The sequence below is a fragment of the Schistocerca cancellata genome, chromosome 9 (assembly GCF_023864275.1).
Source record: "Schistocerca cancellata isolate TAMUIC-IGC-003103 chromosome 9, iqSchCanc2.1, whole genome shotgun sequence".
NCBI lineage: Eukaryota > Metazoa > Arthropoda > Insecta > Orthoptera > Acrididae > Schistocerca > Schistocerca cancellata.
Window position 1 is genome coordinate 346,065,790 of NC_064634.1, and position 19,865 is coordinate 346,085,654.

General features: G+C 45.5%; 1 protein-coding gene across 1 annotated transcript in view; it reads left to right on the forward strand.

Annotated features, from left to right (window-relative positions):
- The first annotated feature begins 10,136 nt into the window (after positions 1 to 10,136).
- The window catches only part of LOC126100431 (farnesol dehydrogenase-like), a 60,832-nt gene continuing 51,103 nt past the window's right edge, over positions 10,137 to 19,865 (forward strand). The window contains exon 1 of the mRNA XM_049911036.1: positions 10,137 to 10,268. Within this exon, the coding sequence (XP_049766993.1) occupies positions 10,137 to 10,268 (132 nt within the window). The remainder of the gene's footprint in view (positions 10,269 to 19,865) is intronic.

Here is a 19,865-nt window from a genome sequence, read left to right on the forward strand (position 1 = left end):
CCTAATGTTAAGACGGACCTCCTTTTGTCCGGCGAAGTGCATCTACTCGATGTGACATGGACTCAACACGTCGTTGGAAGTCCCCTGCAGAAATACTGAGCCACGCTGCCTCTATAGCCGCCCATAATTGCGAAAGTGTTGCCAGTAGAGGATTTTATGAGCGAACTGACCTCTCGGTTACGTCCCATAAATGTTCGATGTTCGTGTCGAGCGATGTGGGTGGCCAAATCATTCGCTCGAATTGTCCAGAACGTCAGTCGCGAACAGTTGTGGCCTGGTGACATGGCGCATTGGCACCCATAAAAGTTCGACCGTTGTTTGGGAACATGAAGTCCATAAATGGCTGCAAATGGTCTCCAAGTGGCCCAACATAACCATTTGCAGTCAACTATCGGTTCAGTTGGACCAGAGGACCCAGTCCATTGCATGTAAACACGGCCCACTCCATTTTGCAGCCATCACCAGCTTGAACAGTGCCTTGTTCGAAACTTGGACCCATGGCTTCGTGCGATCTGTGCCACATGCGAACCGTACCACCAGCTCTTACCAACTGAAATCTGAACTCATCGGACCAGGCCACTGTTTTCCAGTAGTCTAGGATCCAACCGATGTGATCATAAGCCATGGAGAGCCACTGCAGGCGATGTCGTGCTGTTAGCAAAGGCACTCGAGTCAGTCGACTACTGCCATAGCCCAGTAACGCCAAATGTCGCCGTACTGTCCTCAAATATAACTTCGTCGTACTTCCAACATTGATTTCTGCGGTTTTTTCACTCAGTGTACCTTGTCTGTTAGCACTGACAACACCACGCAAACGTTGCTTCTCTCAGTCGTTAAATGAAAGCCATGGGCGTGGTCAGACGTAATGCCTGAAATTTGGTACCTCGGCACACCCATGACACTGTGGATTTCGGAATATTGAATTCCCTAACTATTTCCGAAATGGAATGTCCCATATGGCTAGCTCCATCTATCATTCCGCGCTGATTGTTAATTTCCGCCGTGCATCCATAATCATGTCGGAAACCTTTTCGCATGAACTGAGTACAAATGACAGCTCATCCAATGCACTGCCCTTTCATACCAAGTGTGTTGTATCGAGGGGGATTACTTTGACCGGGACAAAGTTGATGTTAATAAATAAATAAAGGCCGGCCGGAGTGGCCGAGCGGTTCTAGGCGCTACAGACTGGAGCCGAGCGACCGCTACGGTCGCAGATTCGAATCCTGCCTCGGTCATGGATGTGTGTGATGTCCTTAGGTTAGTTAGGTTTAATTAGTTCTAAGTTCTAGGTGACTGATGACCTCAGAAGTTAAGTCGCATAGTGCTCAGAGCCAAATAAATAAAGATTCTTGAAGAAGAACGAAAAATCCTATTATTTTTTATCATATCTTGTATATAAACAATGAGACATCTAGGATGAAATTAATAGATATTTACGCAACGGATTGCCAACTTTATATTCGGTGGCATCATCGTCGCGTTTCCCCAACAGTAGCAATTTGCAACTACATATTTGCTTCTGAAAGGGAAAGATATGAAAATCAATAACCTTTGAAACAAACTCGACGGTACTGCGAAGTCAGTCATCTGACCTCATGGTAGAGTTCAGTATGTGTTCCTGCCTTTTTTTAATACTTGGAGATATAATTATACTGATATATTAAACTCTGAAGGATGCTACGTAAAAGGGGTAAGCTGTCCGCTAAACAGTGGGAAGCGAAAGAAACGATAAGTGACAGAAAAAAATCTCAGAAATGACTTCTTTTCAAATCCTTGGCTTATTCAGTAATCTAGCAATTAACTACTGAGCCACTAAGCAACAGAGCAAGTTACAAACTACGTTGTCCAATTCAGCTGCACATGCGTTACAATACGGAAGATACCACAATTAACTGTTTCTATGTACCAGCTTTTCGAAGAATCTTTAATGCACCAGTGGCTACAAGCAGCATTCCTTTTAATGCACACTGGCTCTAATAAAAGGTATTCCATAAAGATAAAACGTTTGCGTGAGTAAAATAATATACAAATATATTAATGAAATTAAGTAATTTGTGCATTGAAGCGCCAAAGAAACTGCTATAGGCAGGCGTTTTCAAATACAGAGGCATTTAAACAGGCAGAATACGCCGACGCCTATATAAGACAACAAATGTCTGCCGCAGTTGTTAGATCGGTTACTGCTGCTACAATGGCAGGTTATCAAGAATTGTGAGTTTGAACGTGGTGTACAGTCGGCACACGAGCGATGGGACACAGCATCTCCGAGATAGTGATGAAGTGGGGATCCACGTGCGACCATTTTCGAGTATACCGTGAATATTAGGAATCCGGTAAAACATCAAATCTTCGACATTGCTGTCCGCCCCCGTTAGCTGAGTGGTCAGCGCGGCGGAATGCCACGCTAAGAGGCCCGGGTTCGATTCCCGGCTGGGGCAAGAGATTTGCTCCACTCAGGGACTGGGTGTTGTGTTGTCCTCATCAACATTTCATCCCCATCTCAGACGCGCAAGTCACCCTTTGTGGCGTCGAATGCAATAAGTACTTGCCCTCGGCGGCCAAACTTCCCCGAATGGAGGTCTCCCGGCCCACAATGCCGTATGCTCATTTCCATTATACGACATCGCTGCGGCCGGAAAAAGAGCCTGCAAGAACGGGACCAACGACGACAGAAAAGAATCGTTCAACGTGACAGAAGTGCAACCCTTCCGCAAATTGCTGCAGATTTCAGTGCTGGTCCACTAACAAATGTCAGCGTGCGAACCATTCAACGAAACATCGTCGATATGGGATTTTTTCGGAGCCGAAGGGCTACTCGTGTACCCTTGACGACTGCACGACACAAAGCTTCACGCCTCTCCTGGCCTCGTCAACACCGACATGGGACTGTTGATGACTGGAAACATGTTGCCTGGTCGGACGAGTCTCGTTTCAAATTGTATGGAGCGGATGGACGAGTACGGGTATGGAGACAACCTCATGATCCATGGACCCTGCATGTCAGCAGGGGACTGTTCAAGCAGGTGGAGGCTCTATAATGGTGTGGGGCGTGTTCAGTTGCAATGATATGGGATCCCTGCTACATCTAGATACGATTCTGACAGATGACACGTACTTAAGAATCCTGTCTGATCACCTGCATCCATTCATGTCCATTGTACACTCCTGGAAATTGAAATAAGAACACCGTGAATTCATTGTCCCAGGAAGGGGAAACTTTATTGACACATTCCTGGGGTCAGATACATCACATGATCACACTGACAGAACCACAGGCACATAGTCACAGGCAACAGAGCATGCACAATTTTCGGCACTAGTACAGTGTATATCCACCTTTCGCAGTAATGCAGGCTGCCATTCTCCCATGGAGACGATCGTAGAGATGCTGGATGTAGTCCTGTGGAACGGCTTGCCATGCCATTTCCACCTGGCGCCTCAGTTGGACCAGCGTTCGTGCTGGACGTGCAGACCGCGTGAGACGACGCTTCATCCAGTCCCAAACATACTCAATGGGGGACAGATCCGGAGATCTTGCTGGCCAGGGTAGTTGACTTACACCTTCTAGAGCACGTTGGGTGGCACGGGATACATGCGGACGTGCATTGTCCTGTTGGAACAGCAAGTTCCCTTGCCGGTCTAGGAATGGTAGAACGATGGGTTCGATGACGGTTTGGATGTACCGTGCACTATTCAGTGTCCCCTCGACGATCACCAGTGGTGTACGGCCAGTGTAGGAGATCGCTCCCCACACCATGATGCCGGGTGTTGGCCCTGTGTGCCTCAGTCGTATGCAGTCCTGTTTGTGGCGCTCACCTGCACGGCGCCAAACACGCATACGACCATCATTGGCACCAAGGCAGAAGCGACTCTCATCGCTGAAGACGACACGTCTCCATTCGTCCCTCCATTCACGCCTGTCGCGACACCACTGGAGGCGGGCTGCACGATGTTGGGGCGTGAGCGGAAGACGGCCTAACGGTGTGCGGGACCGTAGCCCAGCTTCATGGAGACGGTTGCGAATGGTCCTCGCCGATACCCCAGGAGCAACAGTGTCCCTAATTTGCTGGGAAGTGGCGGCGCGGTCCCCTACGGCACTGCGTAGGATCCTACGGTCTTGGCGTGCATCCGTGCGTCGCTGCGGTCCGGTCCCAGGTCGACGGGCACGTGCACCTTCCGCCGACCACTGGCGACAACATCGATGTACTGTGGAGACCTCACGCCCCACGTGTTGAGCAATTCGGCGGTACGTCCACCCGGCCTCCCGCATGCCCACAATACGCCCTCGCTCAAAGTCCGTCAACTGCACATACGGTTCACGTCCACGCTGTCGCGGCATGCTACCAGTGTTAAAGACTGCGATGGAGCTCCGTATGCCACGGAAAACTGGCTGACACTGACGACGGCGGTGCATAAATGCTGCGCAGCTAGCGCCATTCGACGGCCAACACCGCGGTTCCTGGTGTGTCCACTGTGCCGTGCGTGTGATCATTGCTTGTACAGCCCTCTCGCAGTGTCCGGAGCAAGTATGGTGGGTCTGACACACCGGTGTCAATGTGTTCTTTTTTCCATTTCCAGGAGTGTACATTCCGACGGACTTGGGCAATTCCAGCAGGACAATGCGACGCGTCATACGTCCGAAACTGCTACAGAATGGCTCCAGAAACACTCTTCTGAGTTTAAACACATCTGCTTGCCACCAAACACTCCAGACATGAAAATTATTGAGCATATCTGCGACGCCTTGCAACTTGCTGTTCTGAAGAGATCTCCACCCCTTCGTACTCTTACGGAGACGGATTTATGGGCAGCCCTGCAGGATTCATGGTGTCAGTTCTCTCCAGCACTATTTCAGACACTAGTCAAGTCCACGCCACTTCGTATTGTGGTACATCCGCGTGCTCGCAGAGGCCCTACACGATATTAAGCAGGTGTACCAGTTTCTTTGGCTCTTCAGTGTATAATATTGCAGTGTATGCTACCAGTGATGATATATGAAATACGACATTGCTCAAAAGCCCTCCATGACTCAACAGACACACTTTCGTTCTTTCGATTAACTCTTCAGCATACTTGCACCCCCAGTGTACATTTGCACGCTGGCTCTCGGCCTTGCGCTCTAGGAGTAATTGTAGTTTGTTAGCGTACACACTAGATTTCAAAAATACCCCTTTCCCCCAGACAAAAATCACATGGTGTCTAAAAACCAAGATCTGCGTGCCTATTTCACGTCACCGTTGTGAGAAGTCACCCAGCCATGGAATTTCTCTCGTAACAAGACCATTATTGCAATCGATGTGCCACAGGTTGCACCATCCTATTGAAACCAAGCCTTTTCAGAACTCACAGGACCCAGTTCAGACCATAAGAGCTCTTCTAACATACTGAGGTAGCGTTTGCCGTCTACTGTTAATGCGTTTCTGGCGCAGTCTTCGAAGGAATACGGCTCAGTTACGCCCAAATGCCACACCCATAGTCAGCCGCTGTGGCTGCAACGGCTTCTCCACAATTACTCGAGGATTTTCGACGACCAAAATTCTCCAGTTCTGCTCGTTCCTGAAGCCATTCAACAGGAAGTGTACCTCATTAGTGGATATTATTTTCTTAAAGAAATTGTTGTCCATTCTTCGTTTTACAAGCAGCCGGTGGGCAAATGTTCGGGGTTTTTAGAGGTAATTTGTTTTCGGTCATTGCGTCAGTTGGATTTTACAGGTCCAAAGGTGCAGATCTTTCAGAATTCATTGCATATTGGTTCTGGGAAGGTCCAGTTGTTTTGAACGTCAGCGAATGGATTCTACCCCGCTTACAGGAATGTTATCGCTAATGTTTTTCGCAGAGCTACTAAAATTAGGAAGTCCTGAGGATTTAATGTTCACATCCGAATTGGTTTTCTCAAATTCAGCAGTCAGACTCATCTCAATCGCCTCATTTGGTGCATTACGTTGGCCAAATATTCCACGGAGTTTGTGAACAGTCTTTGCACAACATTCACCACATTTGTAAATAAGTTTTCACTGTGACAACGCGCTGTTCCGTCGTGAAACGCTCCATTTCTAACCACAGAGAAAACAGATGAAAATCGTGCATCGTTCAGTTTACTAGAATAGAAAGGACAGATATTTATGGGACACCACTTACTAAACCAGCAAATACGACACGTTCCAATAAGAACTGTGAAATCACACATGACATGTTCTTATTGAAATCAAACATGGCGTGTTTTGATCTTTTCTCCATGCCCATGTCACAGCAGGTTAGGTTAGGTTATGTTAGGTAGTAACGGCGTGTTTGTGGACAGACATGACAAATAACGAAAGTAACAATTAACGAATATTTTACACAGAGGAGGGTATAGGGGTGGACAAAAATTGGGAAATGTCAAAAACACAGCACGTTACCATGACTATTAAGGTGTAGAAAAACAGTTACCTTTCGAAACGGCTTTCAGTCACCTCGGAATGGATAAATAAAGGTCCTGCAAGGTTTTCAAAGGAATCTTACACCATTATGCCTCGAGAATAGTGGTACGTTCAGGAAACGATGATGGAGGTGGATAGCGATCAAACACCCTTCTCTCCTAAGTAGACCACAAAGTCCCAATAATAAAGATCTGACGACTGTTGTGGCCAAGATAGATGCGGCAGTTCATTCTAGCGCTCACACAACCAGTGCTGGACGAGGCGAGCTGTGTGAACAGACGCCCTGTCGCCTTGGAACACAGCAGGGGGAGGGGGGGAGGGGGGAGGACGTTGCACCTTGGGATGGATCTGATCAGCCAATAAGGTTACATAGGGCCCACAAAATAGCACAATATGGCTGTCCAAATTGTCACCGGATCCACCATGTTTCTCGCTTGGGACGTAAACTCGGTCAGAAGTTGAAAACAGTATGAAACAAGATTCATACGACGAAACAACATCCTTACATGGCTCCAGAGTCCAGTTTTTACGGCTTCAGCACAACGTTTTCCTTTTTCGGGCATTTTGCGTCACCAACGAGTGGTTCTGGAATTCCATCTCGCCCTGCAGTTGCCTGCTTCTAGTGTTGAGAGGGCTCGCGAGTGCGACATGCAGTTCTGAGGTGATTTTTGCAGCTGTCGTCCTGTTATCTTCCATTATAATCATCTTTATTGACCGTATGTCACTAACACACACTTTCATCCGCTTTGTGACTTACAAGGGGAGGCCACGACGTTTGGAACGCGGATTTACTGCGTACACTCGTAGTACTCCATTAGGACAACAAAATGTGTAAGCAGCAGCGTGTACTTCTCAAGCGTTATTGACAAAATCGCAAGGTAAATTCGGTCGTCAAATATATACCTGTGGGTCACCATTTTTACAATGAAGCGCCGGCAGCCGAGGGGTTGCCGGCACAGTAACTCGGCGTGTTTGGTCAGAGGGCTAGCTACCCTCTAAAATAAAAAACTGAGTGAACGGATCAACAAAGAACCTGAACGGCTGTCATCGGACATCCGCCCGCCACGAGCAAATTCATCGACCAATATAGAGCAAAACGAGCCGGCACGGTAGCTGAGCGTGTTCAAAAATAGCTCTGAGCACTATGGAACTTAACTTCTGAGGTCACCAGTCCCCTAGAACTTAGAACTACTTAAACCTAACTAACCTAAGGAAGTCACACACATCCATGCCCGAGGCAGGATTCGAACCTGCGACCGTATCGGTCGCGCGGTTCCAGACTGTAGCGCCTAGAACCGCTCGGCCACCCCGGCCGGCTCAGCATGTTCGGTCAGAGGGTTAGCTGCCCTCTGTAATAAAAAAAACTGAGTTAATCGATCAACAACGAACTTAAACTGATGTCTTACGACGTCCGCCCCGAGCATTCAACGAACAAAATGAGATTTTAAAAAATTTAAAAAAAGTGATTAGAGTTCAAGCCCCATAGTCGCTGGGTCGCTGGATCGAGTCCGGCTCGTCAGTTTTTTTATATCTAACACAATCATTTTCTTTACTATTTATATTACAATTGATGTAATGGGAAAAATACGTGTAACCGGATGAACTTTTATTAAATTTACAATGTTATTTTGCAGTCTACAAATTTTTATTATCACAAATAACATAATATTCATAACTACCGACTAGTAAACGACCAAACGCGTAAAGTGATACTGAAAATGTATGTTTGTCCGTGTCTTCAAAATTGTTCGTATTTAATCGAAAGAGAACGAGAAATTGCTTCTCGTGAAGACGCTATTAAAATACACTCGATACTGCATGACCAATGATCAGCGCCGATATTTAAGGAAATGCTGGGTTAAGCATGGTTTGGTTCCAAATTATCGGTTGAAAGACAGGTTTTAGAAAATGTTAACGAGGTTTGTTTTTCCACGGAAAATCTCAAAAGACCTTGCGTGTGCGGAAACATAGCATTTATTCAATGCAGCTGGTGCAGTTTAACTTTGTTTTTCATGTTTTTACGAAAAATACCATCCCGCAACTTGTACTCGCAATGTCGAAAGCGACGATTAATTGCACATCTTTCGAAAGCCGTCTGTGCTGGTCAAAACTTGGAGTTAACAAATCGTTTCGGGCTCCTTCCTGGTATAAGGGATTTCTCAAATCACGGACAAGCATACATTTTCAGTATCTCTTTATGCGTTTGGCCGTTTAATAGTCGGTAGTTATGAATATTATATGATTTGTGATAATAAAAATTTGTAGACCGCCAAATAACATTGTAAATTTAATAACAGTTCATCCGATTACACGTATTTTTCCCATTACATCAACTGTAATATAGATAGTAAAGAAAATTACTACCGAGCGAGGTGGCGCAGTGGCTAGCACACTGGACTCGCATTCGGGAGGACGACGGTTCAATCCCGCTTCCGTCCATCCTGATTTAGGTTTCCCGTGATTTTCCTAAATCACTTCAGGCAAATGCCGAGATGGTTCCTTTGAAAGGGCACGGCCGACTTCCTTCCCCGTCCTTTCCTAATCCGATGAGACCGCTGACCTCTCTGTCTGGTTTCCTTCCCCAAAGAATCCAATCCAATCCAAAGAAAATGACTGTAGGAAATTAAAAAAAATGACGAGCGGGACTCAATCCAGCGACCCAGCGATTACGGGGCTTGAACGCTAAGCACTTTTTTTAAAAAAATAATCACATTTTGTTCGATATTGATCGTTGTATTTGTTCGGGGCGGACGTTCTATGACACTTGTTGAAGTTCATCGTTGATATATTAACTCAGTTTTTTTTTATTTTTATTTTTTTTTTATAGAGAGGGCAGTTAACCGTCTGACCGAACACGCTGAGCTACCGTGCCGGCAGCATTTGGCTGCCGGCACTTCATTGTAAAAATGGCCACGCACTGGTATCTATTTGACGACCGAAATTATCTTGCGATTTTCTCAATAACGCTTGAGAAGTACGCGCAACTGCTTACACATTTTGTTGTCCTCGTGAAGTACTAGGAGTGTACGAAATTTGCAGTAAATCCGTGTTCCAAACGTCGTGGCCTCCCCTTGTTAGATGGTGATGTGCTTCCGCTTTCCTTATATGAGAGAAAAATCTTCCATATATAATGTCTCTTGAAGAGTGAAACTTTCCGCTATCTTGGTTACGGAAGCATCCACCATACGACCACCAACCGTCTGCCCACGTTCGAAATCACTTACGTTCGACATAATTTACTCTCAACTAAGCAGAATGGTGTTCTGACCACTATCGATCCTTGCAATGTGTTGAGGACATTGCACAAGTGCCGTTCGTGGTCAGATACAACTACATTTATGCTCAAGCAAGCAGTTCTCGCTGTGTTTCGATATTTTTGTCCAACACCTGTAGCGCGACAGCATCGAATACATTCGACTAGTCTGACAGGCCTATTACCTAGCCTATGCGTATATCGGGCCAGACTAGAAACTCCAGTTCTGCAGCCAGCGTTACTAACCGCTAAACCACACATGTTTCTGAACAATGTCATATTTAATATCGAAGAATGGTAAGTTGAATCCAGATAGCGTAACTTGGGTTGACCTGAACGCATTGCAGCTGCCAGGAGCGGGTAACCCGTTTCCGTCTGCTTCTCCCACCCCGCGCACAGCCGCTGCCGCAGCATTCTCAGCGGTGCTGAGACAGGAGGCGCAGTTGGCGGAAGGCCGTGGCATGGAGCGCTGGCGAGGGAAGGCTGCATTGGTCACTGGCGCCAGCGCAGGCATCGGCGCTGCCGTCGCGACGCGCCTCGCAGCACGCGGGGTGCGCGTCTTGGGACTCGGTCGTCGCCTCCACAAGCTGCAGGTCATTCCTTCTTTCATGTTAAACACTTTTATGACGATAGAAGTCGATGATTCGGAAGTACCAATACCCCAATAAGCTCAATCCCCTGTCCCCGTTTCTTCAAAGAATCGAGCTTCCACGTACAAAACAGCTTCAAACGTTTAATTACTTTACAAATGGGTTAATGTGTTCAACGTTTCACGTGGTGCACGTAAGCGCGAAAAAGTTTAGAACGGATTTGAAATTATCATCTGTGATTCTACTAAACCATACATTTAAAATTTGCGGAGGGCAACAGAAAATACTGGTTGCCCTAGTAACGTGTCAGACTGGGGGGCGAGGACGGCCTTGTTCAATCCTAGGCTGTTGAAAGTCGTCTCTACCGGTCTATTTGAGGATGGTTTCGAGGAGTTTCCTGACCGCTGTCTAGTCGACTCCTGGTCCTGGGCTACGCTTTACTCAAACAATCCAAAAAGATGTAGCTTTCTAAACAAATTCTGCCCAACTTTACATACGCCAGACGAAATCAAAAAATAGAAGGCATGCAAATAATGCAATAAATCTATTAACATGGTACGATGTGAAATTCCGTTCAGAGTCTAAGTGTTCTTCACGTTTAAGAGTATCAATGTGGCATTTTTTGCTGTTTTTTGTTAGTATGATTTAACAGGATTTCTTCATTCATTTTCACTTCTTCCCAATTCAAAATTTTTAATTTTCCATGTCATCAAACATTCTTATTATATAAATATTTTTATGGGTAACTCTTTGCACTACCTGCATTTAATTGTAAGGAAGATGTAATTTCGCATCGAAGAATTAGAAAGGTAGCAGTTATATTGTTATTAATAATATACAAATGTGTACTTTACATATACTAGTGAAATATGCTTACTGTTTAGAAATCAAAGTAATCTACCTTAAAAGCATTACGTAAATACCTGTCACTGGTTTGAGATACAAATTTTTTTTGCCCTTCCTGTCAAATTTAGATACCAAGCTCACTGAATAAGTTGTCTCAAAAACGGCAGTTATAAAATCTCGCCCCTCTTTGATAAATCTGCGGTCGTCTATGTACATACCTCTGTATGATTAAAAATTGCTCATTGTACTCTATATGTACTGCAACGAATCGCACCAGTTTTTTTAAGGCGTAAAATGACTAAATTACCAATTAACATGAATGTTATGGGCAAATTACTGTTGAATTACTCCATACTACGATGATTTGATCCCTATATTTCGTTTCCACAGAGTGTAATCCATTCACTATACTTCGTTAATATTTACTTTTAGTAGGCCATATTCAATAAAGCTCATTTGACTTCCTGTATTCACATTTAATTCCCAGGAACGAGAATCGCAAAACTATACTGACGGTGAGGAAGTGGTGTAGTTGTTCAAGAGAAAAGAGGTGATACTTCGTGCCGTCAACGTCAGCCAATCAGAGTCGTGACGACATGAGCTGTTGAAATGATGTTTCTGAAGGAAGTGGTGAAGCGGTCTCTGACCCAGGCAAGCAAGGCAGGAGCGAACGGGACACGGACTGCTTCCTCCGAGAACGAGAAAAAGAGAGAGAGAGAGAGAGGAGGCGGCGGCGAAAGACGGTAAGTCGGTGAACCAGCCGTGCTGAGCAGCTAACGGTGCGGCCGCCTTTCCAGCAGTTGTCGTTCCACTCGGGTCCATACCATGTCCTGTGCCCCGCGCGTCGGTAGCTGATAACACAGATTTTTCCGGATTTCATTTTTGTTTATATCTTTGCAAATAGTCGCTTTTCGCAAAAGAACTCCAAGATTTTAAACGCGTACTGAAGAGTGTAGAAGAGAGACAGAAACCGTTCGGTTTATTTCTTGTACCACGAACAGTGCCAAACTAACGCCTTATCGCCGGGTCGAAACAACGACTGTAGTACGGTACTTATGGCGTTTTGCTAGCACTTCGTGCAATGGTAGTTAAACAGCGTTTTTAATCAAGGCCGGATTTGAGCAGTGGCCACTTAGACCCTGAAAATACGCCGGAAGGAGACGGGCAATCTAAATTTCAGTCGGGGCTTGTGTTTTCAGCAGACTTGGTCTCTCCGTCTCCCCTCCCCCGGTCTCTCTCTCTCTCTCTCTCTCTCTCACACACACACACACACACACACACACACACACACACACACATACAACAACTGTATGTAATTCGAATATACGGACGCCAAGTAGTGTCGCTATCGTAGGATTTTGTTCATTGTTGAGTTCAGTTAGAGGGCGATTCATAATGTCGCTTACCGCAACTGATATATACAGGGTGTCCACAATGAGACTCCAACATTTGAACTCATAAAATCGGAGAGGAAACACAATTTACTGACGAACAAATACAGGGAAATGGTACAGCAGCTCATCAAGTTTTCATCCACAGGTGGACGGTTCAGTACACTTGAACATGGGCGCCACGGTTAGCGCGAAGAATTTCAAGTCAATATACGACTTCGTGCCACGTGTTGCGGAGCATCTGTTCTGTGACAGAGTTGATGACTTCTTATGCGCTGTTTCAAGTCTTGCGGGTCCTTTACTGGTGTAGCGTACACCCGGTCTTTGACATAACCCCATAAGAAAAAATCGAGGGGGTTATATCGGGCGAACGTGGCGGCCAAGGAATTGGACCTCCACGGCAAATCCATCGTTGCGGGAATGTGTCATCTAAAAATTTTCGGACATCAAGGCTCCGATGGGGTGGTGCACCGTCCTGTTGAAACATTACAATCGGCTGCAGGTCTTTTATCTGTGGCACGGCAAATTGTTCCAACATGTCCAGGTAGAGGGCTCCATCCACAATCGGCTCCTGAAAGAAAAACGGCCCAACAATGCGATTTATCATCAAACACCACACATTAACTTTCGGACTGTCGCGCATGTGTTCCCTAGGTGCATGTGGATTTTCGGACCCCAAATGCTCAAATTGTGACAGTCCCTGACAAGTGAAAGGTTGCCTCGTCAGTAAACATCACGCGTGATAAAAATGTCTCGTCCGCGGCAATGCGATCTAACGTGACACATGCAAATTCTTCTCGCTTTGGTCGAACATCAGGCTTGATTTCTTGCACAACCTACGCTTTACATGCGTACAAACGTAATCGCTGATGAAGCACTTTGTGCACTGTTGAACGTTTCATACGAAGTTCTCGTGCTGCCTGTCGCACTGACTTCTGTGGACTTTGTTCGAATGACCGCCGCACTTGTCCCACATGACGTTCGCTGATCCCAGGCTTACCACCACCGTGCCCCCTCGCAACACTCCCAGTAGCCAAAAACTGATCACACCACTTCTCTATAGTCTTGAATGACGGGGGCGCTTTGTTGTAAACTCGACGAAAGTTTCTTTGCACTTGGGTCGCCGATTTTGTCTCTGCATACCACCGGACCACTTGTGCACGCTCCTTCATATCCTCCATTTTGCTAAAACAATTGATTGCAGATCCACTACAGCCACTTGTCGTATGAAATTTGCACACCACAAACGTGTTGAGTTGCTCTGTCTGCCCCTTCAGGATTCACAGGTCCACCATCTGAAATGAGAAAGATATAGGATATTAAAATGTTGGAGTCTCATTGTGGACACCCTGTAGTTGTGTTTCGTATCGATTCGCGTAAAAGTTAACAATGCTCATCGCTGTGTCTACGAGGTGCATTCAAGTTCTAAGGCCTCCGATTTTTTTTCTCCGGACTGGAAAGAGATAGAAACACGCACATTGTTTTAAAATGAGGCCGCGTTCATTGTCAATACGTCCCAGAGATGGCAGCACCATACGGCAGATGGAATTTTACCGCCAGCAGCGAGAATGAGAACTGTTTTAAATACTTAAAATGGCGACATTTTCCTTACTTGAACAGCGTGCAATCATTCGTTTTCTGAATTTGCGTGGTGTGAAACCAATTGAAATTCATCGACAGTTGAAGGAGACATGTGGTAATGGAGTTATGGATGTGTCGAAAGTGCGTTCGTGGGTGCGACAGTTTAATGAAGGCAGAACATCGTGTGACAACAAACCGAAACAACCTCGGGCTCGCACAAGCCTGTCTGACTACATGATCGGGAAAGTGGAGAGAATTGTTTTGGGGGATCGCCGAATGACTGTTGAACAGATTGCCTCCAGAGTTGGCATTTCTGTGGGTTCTGTGCACACAATCCTGCATGACGACCTGAAAATGCGAAAAGTGTCATCCAGGTGGGTGCCACGAATGCTGACGGACGACCACATGGCTGCCCGTGTGGCATGTTGCCAAGCAATGTTGACGCGTAACGACAGCATGAATGGGACTTTCTTTTCGTCGGTTGTGACAATGGATGAGACGTGGATGCCATTTTTCAATCCAGAAACAAAGCGCCAGTCAGCTCAATGGAAGCACACAGATTCACCGCCACCAAAAAAATTTCGGGTAACCGCCAGTACTGAAAAAATTATGGTGTCCATGTTCCGGGACAGCGAGGGCGTAATCCTTACCCATTGCGTTCCAAAGGGCACTACGGTAACAGGTGTATCCTACGAAAATGTTTTGAAGAACAAATTCCTTCCTGCACTGCAACAAAAACGTCCGGGAAGGGCTGCGCATGTGCTGTTTCACCAGGACAACGCACCCGCACATCGAGCTAACGTTACGCAACAGTTTCTTCGTGATAACAACTTTGAAGTGATTCGTCATGCTCCCTACTCACCTGACCTAGCTCCTAGTGACTTTTGGCTTTTTCCAACAATGAAAGACACTCTCCGTGGCCGCACATTCACCAGCCGTGCTGCTATTGCCTCAGCGATTTTCCAGTGGTCAAAACAGACTCCTAAAGACGCCTTCGCCGCTGCCATGGAATCATGACGTCAGCGTTGTGAAAAATGTGTACGTCTGCAGGGCGATTACGTCGAGAAGTAACGCCAGTTTCATCGATTTCGGGTGAGTAGTTAATTAGAAAAAAAATCGGAGGCCTTAGAACTTGAATGCACCTCGTACTAACCATTGAAACTTACGTTCTTCCTGAAAGAAAAAGAACTACAAGAATCATATCCGAACGTCATGCTTTCGTTCAGAATACACCTGTCGATGGTGGTTTTTAGTTGTGCAGTGGAAAGGTCGGTATATGTTTTAAAAGCATTAGAAATCATCTCGCTCCTACCGTTTTATAAATTAGGCTTATCGCATTGTCTGTATCGCAAATTTATGTGTAAATTGTAAACATGATGATTGCCGCGCGGAGTGGCCGCGTGGATAGAGGCGCCATGTCACTAATCGTGCGACCCCTCCTGCTGGAGGTTCGAGTCCTCCCTTGGGCATGGGTGTGAATGTTGTCCTTAGCGTTAAGTTAGTTTAAGTAGTGTGTAAGTCTAGGGACCGATGACCTCAGCAGTTTGGTCCCTTAGAAATTCACACATATTTGAACACATTTTTATAAACATGATTGTGATAACATAACTGATGACTGTGCTGAAAAGAAGTATCTAGGTGTTACACCAACTTTCAAGGTTAGTTTATGTTGCTTTCACATTTATAGGACATTTAATTCTTTTCTTTCTGTGGATAAATCGCACCGGTCTTGTTTGTTCCGTTTTTATTACAAAGTTAACTGGATGCTACGTATCCCTCCTAAGTAACCCCTTTCCATCAAATACACTACACCACGTAAGTCGAGGTTGTTCCTTCCGTCCCTCCAGTATAGTTTTTCGTTTCACAAAGGAAATATAACTGTAAGCAGGCATATGACTTTAAAGTGCAGACTACCGGTTATGTTTCTTCTAAGTAATTCCATTACTGACTACATTTTTGTAGTATGGTACCTTCATTTTGTAGAGAAACAAAAATGTTTGAAGAAACGCCGAAAATCGAAAACAAACGAGATATTGGGTGGTGTAATGTATTTTTCATCAGGCAGTAATGACCAAGCGTAAAAAATGACATAGTTAATGGAATCTGCCCAATAATATGCAGCGCATAAATTAAATGTTTGCCGTCGAAAGGACACATTACAAACGCGAAAGCATGATGTGTTGGATTTACAGCCAAACATCTGAAAATATTAATCGGCGTCATTTCTCCTATTTTGCTGAGCTAGTGGGCCATGCCTTTGGTGGTGATCCAGATGACAGATGGCGCCGTGTGCCTCTGCGACGATTTTAAACATGCTGTCTACGCGCAGTATTGGACTCGTGTCCAATTCTGAGGCCCAAGGAGTTGGCGAAGTTGCCAGGTGGGCTTTACTTGTTACGCATCAACTTGCGTGGCGCATGCCTGCAGTTACCGTTGGACGCATCTTCTTGGGATTAATTAGTACTCACGAGCCCCTTTGGATTTTTGGCCTTTACCAGTTTAATCGCTTTCCCTTTGGAATTTCGTCTATGCCAAGAATGTATCAGTGATATCTGGAGCAGTTTAATCAGAACATCTCTTGTTACATAAACTACTTCGATGACATTTAGGTCACGGTCTCCACACATTTACGAAATGTGCAGTGGTTTTCCCTACGGACTAGCATGTCAAACCCCAGGAACCTAAAGGAGCTCCAGTCTTTTTGGAAAAGATTTCTTAGCATGTGAAGTTCATTCCCTAGGCCGCACACATCTGCCATCCTCTTAATCCGTTTCGCCAAAATGGCAAACAATTCGTGTGGTTTGCGGACTATCAATAGGATTTTCATTAAGCAGTGTTTTTGTTGCCTGTTGGCTTCCTTTACGCCAGATAACCGCTAACCCTGGCCACTGATGGGTCCCAGTATAGCACTAGTGTGGTTCTGTCATATCAGAATCTAGATGACGCCGAGCAAACCATCGCTTATGCGCTGAAGACGCTATCAGAGGCGCAGCGTTAATTACTCGCAGGTGGAAAAGGAGGTGCTGGTCATCTTTTTCGGCGTTAAAAATTTCATTTTTTTAAAAATAAGTTTCTACTCATTACTGACCACAAACCCCTGGTTCCCTTATCCAGCGTTCACTCGTAGCTACCAAATCGGAATGCCCATCAGTAGCAGAAGTGGACCTTCTTTCTCAGCAGTTATTGCTGTGGCATTCATTACTGGTCTTCTGCTCAGCACGCTAGTGCAGAAGTGCTATCGTGCTCACTGGCCATGCCCGATCCTAAGTTAGATTGACAAAAGGCTCTATTTCTCACACTGGAGAGTAACCTGCAGCAGATATTGCTGGATCTTCCTTTGACAGCATGGGGGTTCACAGCGACCATGGCTACCATCCCGTTTTCCTGGAAAATAGTTTCAGTAGTCCAAATGGGATGGCCCGAATGCACTCCTTCAGGAGCAGATTTGGTGTGATGAACATTTCTTCAGTTGCAGGATAGGCTCAGCATTGTCTAGGGAGTCCTAATGCTGGCCACAGAGGAGTAAAGCTGCCGAGTGCTTATCACTCTGGCGCTAAATGCACGCATACTCCATAGCTTTCCGTTCAAAACATATAATCAAATCTTGTATGGATTAAGCAGGTTTCATTGTGGATGACTTGTATATACTGCATGTGTCACTGGCGTATTTTCCAGGCTTTGGCATGGCGATATGTCTATTGGTTGGCAATCGATCAAGATTCGACACTTTGTGTGGGCTTGTGCGGTCTGTGCACAGACCCAGGCTGTGTCGCCACAACAGTTTTTCATTTGGCCAGTTCTGGAGGAACCCATGGGAAAGGATTTTTTTTTTTTGGTCATCAGTCTACTGACTGGTTTGATGACGCCCGCCACGAATTCCTATCCTGTGCTAACCTCTTCATCTCAGAGTAGCACTTGCAACCTACGTCCTCAATTATTTGCTTGACGTATTCCAATGACTGTCTTCCTCTACAGTTTTTGCCCTCTACAGCTCCCTCTAGTACCATGGAAGTCATTCCCTCATGTCTTAGCAGATGTCCTATCATCCTATCCCTTCTCCTTATCAGTGTTTTCCACATATTCCTTTCCTCTCCGATTCGGCGTAGAACCTTCTCATTCCTTACCTTATCAGTCCACCTAATTTTCAACATTCGTCTATAGCACCACATCTCAAATGCTTCGATTCTCTTCTGTTCCGGTTTTCCCACAGTCCATGTTTCACTACCATACAATGCTGTACTCCAGACGTACATCCTCAGAAATTTCTTCCTTAAATTAAGGCCGGTATTTGATATTAGTAGACTTCTCTTGGCCAGAAATGCCTTTTTTGCCATAGTGAGTCTGCTTTTGATGTCCTCCTTGCTCCGTCCGTCATTGGTTATTTTACTGCCTAGGTAGCAGAATTCCTTAACTTCATTGACTTCGTGGCCATCAATCCTGATGTTAAGTTTCTTGCTGTTCTCATTACCTTCGTCTTTCTCCGATTTACTCTCAAGCCATACTGTGTACTCATTAGACTGTTCATTCCGTTCAGGAGATCATTTAATTCTTCTTCACTTTCACTCAGGATAGCAATGTCATCAGCGAATCGTATCATTGGTATCCTTTCACCTTGTACTTTAATTCCACTCCTGAACATTTCTTTTATTTCCTTCATTGCTTCCTCGATGTACAGATTGAAGAGTAGGGGCGAAAGGCTACAGCCTTGTCTTACACCCTTCTTAATACGAGCGCTTCGTTGTTGATCGTCCACTCTTATTATTACCTCTTGGTTGTTGTACATATTGTATATGACCCGTCTCTCCCTATAGCTTACCCCTACTTTTTTCAGAATCTCGAACAGCTTGCACCATTTTATATTGTCGAACGCTTTTTCCAGGTCGACAAATCCTATGAAAGTGTCTTGATTTTTCTTTAGCCTTGCTTCCATTATTAGCCGTAACGTCAGAATTGCCTCTCTCGTCCCTTTACTTTTCCTAAAGCCAAACTGATCGGCACCTAGCGCATTCTCAATCTTCTTTTCCATTCTTCTGTACATTATTCTTGTAAGCAGCTTCGATGCATGAGCTGTTAAGCTGATTGTGCGAAAATTCTCGCACTTGTCAGCTCTTGCCGTCTTCGGAATTGTGTGGATGATGCTTTTCCGAAAGTCAGATGGTATATCGCCAGATTCTACACACCAACGTGAATAGTCGTTCTGTTGCCACTTCCCCCAATGATTTTAGAAATTCTGGAATGTTATCTATCCCTTCTGCCTTATTTCACCGTAAGTCCTCCAAAGCTCTTTTAAATTCCGATTCTAATACTGGATCCCCTATCTCTTCTAAATCGACTCCTGTTTCTTCTTCTATCACATCAGACAAATCTTCACCCTCATAGAGGCTTTCAATGTCTTTTTTCCACCTATCAGCTATCTCTCTGGGGGTACCCGTGGTCTAGGGGTAGCGTCTTTGATTCATAATCAAAACGTCTTCGGTCCCGGGTTCGATACCCTCCACTGCCTAAATTTTGATAAATAATCAGCATTGGCGGCCGAAGACTTCCGGCATAAGAAGTAAGCCTCATTCTGCCAACGGCCTTGTCAAAGTGGGCGGAGGAGCCGATAGAGGTTCAGGGCACTCTCTTGCCCTAGGGGTAGGAAATTGCCCCTAAAGGCGGAAGAATCAGCAATGATCAACGACATGAGGATGCAGAAGGCAATGGAAACCACTGCATTAAAGACACGTAACGTGTATCCACAGGACATATGGCCAGTAATTGAAGAAGTGTCATGATGATCTCT